We start from the raw sequence: 9,699 nt of genomic DNA, 5'->3' as shown, positions 1-9,699 counted from the left end.
ACACTCTCTCACACTGTGCACTAACCACTGCACCACACTCTCTCACACTCTCTCACACTGTGCACTAACCACTGCACCACCACACTCTCTCACACACACACACACTGTGCACTAACCACTGCACCACCACTCTCTCACACACACACACTCTCTCACACTCTCTCACACTGTGCACTCACCACTGCACCACCCTCTGTGTCGGTCCCCCCAGGCCGCCCCCGCTGTGTGGCGCCATCTCGGCCGCTGGCGACTACGTGGCCAAGCCCCGGGACAAGGTGGCCGCACGTGTCAAGGGGCTCGATGGAGACGAGCAGTGGATCCTGGCTGAGGTGGTGACCTACAACCACGCAGCCAACAAGTGAGACACACACACAGACACACACACACACAGACACACACACAGACACACACAGACACACACACAGACACACACACACACACAGACACACACACAGACACACACAGACACACACACAGACACACACACACAGACACACACAGACACACACACAGACACACACACAGACACACACACAGGCACACACAGACACACACACACACACAGACACACACAGACACACACACACACAGACACACACACACACACAGACACACACACAGAGACACACACACAGACACTCACACACAGAGACACACACACAGACACACACACACACACAGACACACACACAGACACACACTCACACACAGACACACAGAGACACACACACACACAGAGACACACACAGACACACACACACAGACACACACACTCACAGACACACACACACAGAGACACACACAACAACAACCGCCATTCGCCACTAAGTGGCGGTGACGTCACCACGACGCTTGTGCCAGGCTATGTGCACCCTGAGGCCACGTGAAGTGTCGAACGCCCGCTGGCAGGAGGTCACGGGGCAGACCCAGGTGCCACGGGTCGACTGACTGAGATGACTGGCTGATGCACCACCTGTGCCCCCTACTGTGCCAACCTGCTGTGCTTTAGCCACCCGGCGCTCCGCTCGTTGTTGTGAGCGTCGCTCCTCCGCCCTCCGTTGTTGACGATCCTCCAGCAGTCCGCCCTCACCCTGCCCCTGTGGATCGGCAAGCCGGGGGAGAAGTGAGAGAGGGAGGGGGCAGAGGGAGAGGGAGGGGGGGAGAGAGGGAGAAAAGATATTGCTGCTCGACTGATTCAGAGTGAGACCTCTGCTGTTAAACTGGAGCCGGTCATGAGCACACTGCCCAGGTATGGGAAACTCTCCACTCTCTCCACAACTGCCCCATCACCGATTGGGAGTTGTGGGGGTGGAGTGTCCGATGGTACAAAATACCCAGGCAAGTGCTTAGTTTTGGTGGGGCTGATGGTAAGAAACACACTCACACAGAGACAATCACACAGAGACACTCACACACTCACACACACACACACAGAGACACTCACACACACAGACACTCACACACAGAGACACTCACACACACAGACACTCACACTCACAGAGACACACAGACACACACAAACACTCACACACACACAGAGACACACACTCACACACACTCACACACACTTACACACACAGACACACTCACGGACACACACAACACACAGACAACACATTCAGACACGCTCGACCCCTCCCCGCCTCCCTCCCTCCCACGCCAGAGAGTACGAGCGAGGCTCTCTGTGTGTTTGTGTCTCCCGCAGGTACGAGGTGGACGACATAGATGAAGAAGGGAAAGAGTAAGTGTGTGTCTGTGTGTGTGTGTCTGTGTGTGTCTGTGTGTGTGTATGTGTGTGTCTGTGTGTGTGTCTGTGTGTGTGTCTGTGTGTGTGTGTCTGTGTGTGTGTGTGTGTATGTGTGTGTCTGTGGGTGTGTGTGTTTCTGTGTGTGTGTCTGTGTGTATGTGTGTTTCTGTGTGTGTCTGTGTGTGTGTCTGTGTGTGTGTTGTGTGTGTGTATAGACAGCACAGCCTGTTTCACCCATGTCTCCTTTCACCGTGTCCCCCCGTGTAGACGTCACAGTCTGTCTCGCCGCCGAGTGATTCCGCTGCCTCAGTGGAAGGCGAATCCGGAGACCGACCCCGAGTCCCTATTCCAGAAAGACCAGTTGGTGCTGGCGCTGTACCCACAGACCACCTGCTTCTATCGCGCGCTCATCCACGCTCCACCGCACAGGGTATTCAGTCGCTCAATGACTCAGTCACACACTCGGTCATGCACTCAGTCACTCACTCAGTCACTCACTCACTCAGTCACTCACTCACTCAGTCACTCACTCACGTAGTCATTCAAATAGTCACTCGCTCACACAGCCACTCACACAGCCACTCACTCACACAGCCACTCACTCACACAGCCACTCACTCACACAGCCACTCACTCACACAGCCACTCACATACACAGCCACTCACTCACACAGCCACTGACACACACAGCCACTGACACAGCCCCTCACTCACACAGTCACTCACTCACACAGCCACTCACTCACACAGCCACTCACTCACACAGCCACTCACTCACACAGCCACTCACACAGCCACTCACTCACACAGCCACTCACTCACACAGCCACTCACTCACACAGCCACTCACTCACACAGCCACTCACTCACACAGCCACTGACTCACACAGCTACTCACTCACACAGCCACTCACTCACACAGCCACTCACATACACAGCCACTAACTCACACAGCCACTCACTCACACAGCCACTCACTCACACAGCCACTCACTCACACAGCTACTCACTCACACAGCCACTCACTCACACAGCCACTCACTCACACAGCCACTCACTCACACAGCCACTCACTCACACAGCCACTCACTCACACAGCCACTCACTCACACAGCCACTCACTCACACAGCCACTCACTCACACAGCCACTCACTCACACAGCCACTCACTCACACAGCCACTCACACAGCCACTCAATCACACAGCCACTCACTCACACAGCCACTCACTCACACAGCCACTCACTCACACAGCCACTCACTCACACAGCCACTCACTCACACAGCCACTCACTCACACAGCCACTCACTCACACAGCCACTCACTCACACAGCCACTCACTCACACAGCCACTCACTCACACAGCCACTCACTCACACAGCCACTCACTCACACAGCCACTCACTCACACAGCCACTCATTCACACAGCCACTCACTCACACAGCCACTCACTCACACAGCCACTCACACAGCCACTCACTCACACAGCCACTCACACAGCCACTCACTCACACAGCCACTCACACAGCCACTCACTCACACAGCCACTCACTCACACAGCCACTCACTCACACAGCCACTCACACAGCCACTCACACAGCCACTCACTCACACAGCCGCTCACTCACACAGCCACTCACTCACACAGCCACTCATTCACACAGCCACTAACTCACACAGCCACTCACTCACACAGCCACTCACTCACACAGCCACTCATTCACACAGCCACTCACTCACACAGCCACTCACTCACACAGCCGCTCACTCACACAGCCACTCACTCACACAGCCGCTCACACAGCCACTCACACAGCCACTCACTCACACAGCCGCTCACTCACACAGCCGCTCACTCACACAGCCACTCACTCACACAGCCACTCACACAGCCACTCACTCACACAGCCACTCACTCACACAGCCACTCACTCACACAGCCACTCACTCACACAGCCACTCACTCACACAGCCACTCACACAGCCACTCACACAGCCACTCACACAGCCACTCACTCACACAGCCACTCACACAGCCACTCACTCACACAGCCACTCACACAGCCACTCACTCACACAGCCACTCACTCACACAGCCACTCACTCACACAGCCACTCACTCACACAGCCACTCACTCACACAGCCACTCACTCACACAGCCACTCACACAGCCACTCACTCACACAGACACTCACTCACACGGGTGACCTGTGTGTGTTTAGCCACAGGAGGACTACTCAGTGCTGTTTGAGGACACTTCCTACGCCGATGGTTACTCACCACCCCTCACCGTCGCACAGAGATATGTGGTGGCCTGCCGGGAGACCAAGAAGAAGTAGCTCCTCCTCACCACCACCTCCTCCTCCTCACCACCGCCTCCTCACCACCACCGCCTCCTCACCACCACCACCTCCTCACCACCACCACCGCCTCCTCACCACCACCTCCTCACCACCACCGCCTCCTCACCACCACCGCCTCCTCACCACCGCCTCCTCACCACCACCTCCTCACCACCACCGCCTCACCACCACCGCCTCCTCACCACCGCCTCCTCACCACCGCCTCCTCACCACCACCGCCTCCTCACCACCACCTCCTCACCACCACCGCCTCACCACCACCGCCTCCTCACCACCACCGCCTCACCACCACCGCCTCCTCACCACCGCCTCCTCACCACCGCCTCACCACCACCGCCTCCTCACCACCACCACCGCCTCCTCACCACCACCACCGCCTCCTCACCACCACCGCCTCCTCACCACCACCACCGCCTCCTCACCACCACCGCCTCCTCACCACCACCGCCCCCTCACCACCACCGCCTCCTCACCACCACCGCCCCCTCACCACCACCGCCTCCTCACCACCACCGCCTCCTCCTCACCACCACCGCCCCCTCACCACCACCGCCTCCTCCTCACCACCACCGCCCCCTCACCACCACCGCCTCCTCACCACCACCGCCTCCTCCTCACCACCACCGCCCCCTCACCACCACCGCCTCCTCCTCACCACCGCCTCCTCCTCACCACCGCCTCCTCACCACCACCGCCTCCTCACCACCACCGCCTCCTCCTCACCACCGCCTCCTCACCACCACCGCCTCCTCACCACCGCCCCCTCACCACCACCGCCTCCTCACCACCACCGCCTCCTCCTCACCACCGCCTCCTCACCACCACCGCCTCCTCACCACCACCACCTCCTCCTCACCACCGCCTCCTCACCACCACCTCCTCCTCACCACCGCCTCCTCACCACCACCTCCTCCTCACCACCGCCTCCTCACCACCACCGCCCCCTCACCACCACCGCCTCCTCACCACCACCGCCTCCTCCTCACCACCGCCTCCTCACCACCACCGCCCCCTCACCACCACCGCCTCCTCACCACCACCGCCTCCTCCTCACCACCGCCTCCTCACCACCACCGCCTCCTCACCACCACCGCCACCTCACCACCGGCTCCTCACCAGCTTACTGGCTCACCGGTATACCAGCTCACTGGCTCCTTGATGTACCAACTCACCGGCTACTCACCGGCTACTCACCGGCGACTTACCGGCTGACCGGCGACTCACCGGTGACTCACCGGCGACTCACCGGCTACTCACCGGCGACTCACCGGCGACTCACCGGCGACTCACCGGCGACTCACCGGCTACTCACCGTCTGACTGGCGACTCACCGGCGACTCACCGGCGACTCACCGGCGACTCACCGGCGACTCACCGGCGACTCACCGGCTACTCACCGTCTGACTGGCGACTCACCGGCGACTCACCGGCGACTCACCGGCGACTCACCGGCGACTCACCGGCGACTCACCGGCGACTCACCGGCTACTCACCGTCTGACTGGCGACTCACCGGCGACTCACCGGCGACTCACCGGCGACTCACCGGCTGACTGGCTACTCACCGGCGACTCACCGGCGACTCACCGGCGACTCACCGGCGACTCACCGGCGACTCACCGGCTGACTGGCGACTCACCGGCGACTCACCGGCGACTCACCGGCTGACTGGCGACTCACCGGCGACTCACCGGCGACTCACCGGCGACTCACCGGCGACTCACCGGCTGACTGGCTACTCACCGGCGACTCACCGGCGACTCACCGGCGACTCACCGGCGACTCACCGGCGACTCACCGGCTGACTGGCGACTCACCGGCGACTCACCGGCGACTCACCGGCTGACTGGCGACTCACCGGCGACTCACCGGCGACTCACTGGCGACTCACCGTCTCCACGACCACCACAACGCCGGCCGTGCCGTTGGTCGTGGCCGCGAGCTTCCCGGCCACCGCTGGGGGGCAGTGCAGCAACCAGCAGCGGACGTTCACTCCTCATTAGCATCTCATTAGCATCTCATTAGCATAGCCACCTCGTCAGCCGTGGTAACGATCACCACCTCGTCAGTCGTGGTAATCGATCACCACCTCGTCAGTCGTGGTAAATGATTACCACCTCGTCAGCCGTGGTAAACGGTCACCACCTCGTCAGCCGTGGTAAACGGTCACCACCTCGTCAGTCGTGGTAATCGATCACCACCTCGTCAGTCGTGGTAATCGATCACCACCTCGTCACGGCTCTCATTGCAGTAAAAGTTCGATTTTAATTGAGGAATCTCTGCGTCGTCATTCACTCTGCGTGCTGGTGGTGTTGTGTTGGTGGTGTTGGTGATGGTGGTGTTGTGTTGGTGATGTTGTGGTGGTGGTGTTGTGTTGGTGGTGTTGGTGATGGTGGTGTTGTGTTGGTGATGTTGGTGTTGTGGTGGTGGTGGTGTTGTGTTGGTGGTGGTGGTGTTGTGGTGGTGGTGTTGTGTTGGTGATGGTGGTGTTGTGTTGGTGATGATGGTGTTGTGTTGGTGGTGGTGGTGTTGTAGTGGTGGTGGTGTTGTGGTGGTGGTGATGGTGATGTTGGTGGTGATGTGTTGGTGGTGTTGTGTTGGTGGTGGTGGTGGTGTTGGTAGTGGTGGTGTTGTGGTGGTGTTGGTGGTGGTGTTGTGTTGGTGGTGTTGCTAGTGGTGTTGGTGATGGTGGTGTTTGGTAGTGGTGGTGTTGTGTTGGTGGTGGTGTTGTGTTGGTGATGGTGGTGCTGGTGGTGTTGTGTTGGTGATGGTGGTGTTGGTAGTGTTGGTGGTGGTGTTGTGTTGGTGGTGTTGCTAGTGGTGTTGGTGATGGTGGTGTTGTGTTGGTGATGGTGTTGGTAGTGGTGTTGTGTTGGTGGTGGTGGTGTTGGTGATGTGTTGGTGATGGTGGTGCTGGTAGTGGTCGTGTTGTGTTGGTGGTGGTGTTAGTGGTGTTGTTGGTAGTGGTGTTGGTGGTGGTGTTGTGTTGGTGATGGTGGTGTTGGTAGTGGTGGTGTTGTGTTGGTGATGGTGGTGTTGGTAGTGGTGGTGTTGTGTTGGTGATGGTGGTGTTGGTAATGGTGGTGTTGTGGTGGTATGGTGATGGTGGTGTTGTGTTGGTGATGTTGTGATGGTGGTGTTGGTAGTGGTGGTGGTGGTGTTGGTGGGCTGCGGTGCCTCAAACATTGACACAAGTAGCCACCCCTTGTGATTGGTTGGCTGAGGTGCCATCTGTGGAGGAAGTGTGAGGGGCGATCCGGAGTCTTGGGACGAGGAAAAGCGCCGGGCAGAGACGGGTAGAGACGATCTCCCAAGCGAAATGCTGAGGGAGGGTGGCGTCTGTGTGCCCCACGTGACATTGTCACAAACGGCTGGGCCACAGGACGGGTTCGGCTCCATTGGAATGATGCCCCCCTGGTGATTGTAACAACTACAGGGGCATCTCTCTTCTCAGTGTACTGGTTGTTGTGGTGGTGGTGGTAATAAAATCTGGGAGGTGCACTGAAAAGCTCGGGTGATGGTGATGATGATGATGCATTGAGCAGCCTCATCAATCCACGTCGTGCTCTTCCTGTCCAAGGTCAACCTTTAGCGGCACCAGGAGATGTTAACTACCTCGCCTGGTCTACAGGAGGTCTGTGTCTATCATCATCACGGTGACTGAGATGTTAACTACCTCGCCAGGTCTACAGGAGGTCTGTGTCTCATCATCACCACGGTGGCTATGAGATGTTAACTACCTCGCCTGGTATACAGGAGGTCTGTGTCTCTATCATCATCACGGTGGCTATGAGATGTTAACTACCTCGCCTGGTCTACAGGAGGACTGTCTCTCTCATCATCATCACGGTGACTATGAGATGTTAACTACCTCGCCTGGTCTACAGGAGGTCTCTCTTATCACCACGGTGGCTATGAGATGTTAACTACCTCGCCTGGTCTACAGGAGGTCTGTGTCTCATCATCATCACGATGGCTATGAGATGTTAACTACCTCGCCTGGTCTACAGGAGGTCTGTGTCTCATCATCACCACGGTGACTATGAGATGTTAACTACCTCGCCTGGTCTACAGGAGGTCTGTGTCTCTCATCATCACCACGGTGGCTATGAGATGTTAACTACCTCGCCAGGTATACAGGAGGTCTGTGTCTCATCATCATCACGGTGGCTATGAGATGTTAACTACCTCGCCTGGTCTACAGGAGGTCTGTGTCTCTCATCATCATCACGATGACTATGAGATGTTGACTACCTCGCCTGGTATACAGGAGGTCTGTGTCTCTCATCATCACCACGGTGGCTATGAGATGTTAGCTACCTCGCCTGGTCTACAGGAGGTCTGTGTCTCTCATCATCATCACGATGACTATGAGATGTTGACTACCTCGCCTGGTATACAGGAGGTCTGTGTCTCATCATCATCACGGTGGCTATGAGATGTTAACTACCTCGCCTGGTCTACAGGAGGTCTGTGTCTCTCATCATCATCACGATGACTATGAGATGTTGACTACCTCGCCTGGTATACAGGAGGTCTGTGTCTCTCATCACCACGGTGGCTATGAGATGTTAGCTACCTCGCCTGGTCTACAGGAGGTCTGTGTCTCTCTCACTGCGTGGATTTTGTCTCCGGCTTCTCCTCCGTTTGTCCCCTCCACGTTCAGAGTCGACGTCGCCACGCTCGGTCAGAGTCTTTGGCTGCTGCTGCTGCTGTCAATGTCCACGTGACGATGATGACGACGATGATGATACCAGCCACGTGGGCGAGCTGCTATCATTGTTGATGGCCACGTGGCTTGTGAACAAAGAGCGACACAGCAGCTGTGTGCGGGGCCTGAGCTGGTAACTAAAATAAATAGTCAAGTTGAATAGTTTTGTGACAATCCAGGAGGTGTTTAGACGTTATAGCACCAACCACAACACCCATTGCAAGGCATCACCGGGGGGGTGGGGTTGGGGTCGCGCGTTCACCACACTCGTGGTGAAACAACAACACCCGCCATTCGCCACTAAGTGGCGGTGACGTTACAACGGCGTCTGTGCCAAGCTAGGTGCACCTTGAGGCCACGTGAAGTGTCGAATGCCCCGGGGACCCCCCCCCCCCCCGAAAGAAAAAAAAATCTCAATTTTAAAACTAATTTCCTGCCTAAACTATTTAATAAATCACGAACACATAAGATGGACTTTTTTTTACAATAATGTCTAATGGTGTATTGTATTACATTGCTCGGGGTTTTTTTTACCATGGTTGTTTCGTCGTATGTAACGGCAGAGCGTAGGGATGTATAAAGTACAACCATTACCACAATCATCGAAACAGGAATGTATTTTATAGCAATAGAATTATAGCGGGGGACATTGAGCACATGTTATTACAATAATGATGACCCAGCAGGTGACGAGCACACGCTGAAAATCGCCTGGTGTCCATGATGGGGGCGACGTTTCGGGCAGCAGACCAACTTCACAGCACCGAGCGTGAACACCACGAAGAGACTCCCACCGAGCTTGTCGCACGGGATATTTGTATTCCTGGCGAGGGAGCGAGTCGCGCGAACCGGTTTTAACCGGTTTCGTCCACTGCG

The 9,699-nt window shown here is 56.9% G+C and overlaps 1 protein-coding gene across 2 annotated transcripts in view; it reads left to right on the top strand.

Moving 5' to 3' along the window:
* The window catches only part of SGF29 (SAGA complex associated factor 29), a 23,339-nt gene extending 16,959 nt beyond the window's left edge, over positions 1–6,380 (top strand). Inside the window, exons 7-11 of one of the 2 annotated variants that reach the window (XM_076056669.1) lie at positions 212–358; positions 1,706–1,741; positions 2,015–2,177; positions 3,973–4,106; positions 4,181–6,380. In XM_076056669.1, the coding sequence (XP_075912784.1) occupies positions 212–358; positions 1,706–1,741; positions 2,015–2,177; positions 3,973–4,089 (463 nt within the window). In that variant the 3' untranslated portion in view covers positions 4,090–4,106; positions 4,181–6,380. The other variant, XM_032981013.2, reaches the window with a different exon arrangement.
* Positions 6,381–9,699: the final 3,319 nt, after the last annotated feature.

The sequence above is a fragment of the Petromyzon marinus genome, chromosome 77 (assembly GCF_048934315.1).
Source record: "Petromyzon marinus isolate PM22_M1 ecotype Great Lakes invasive population chromosome 77, UKy_Petmar_22M1.pri1.0, whole genome shotgun sequence".
NCBI classification, from domain to species: domain Eukaryota; kingdom Metazoa; phylum Chordata; class Hyperoartia; order Petromyzontiformes; family Petromyzontidae; genus Petromyzon; species Petromyzon marinus.
Note: the sequence above shows the minus strand (reverse complement) of the source record. Positions and strands in the feature narration are given on the sequence as shown.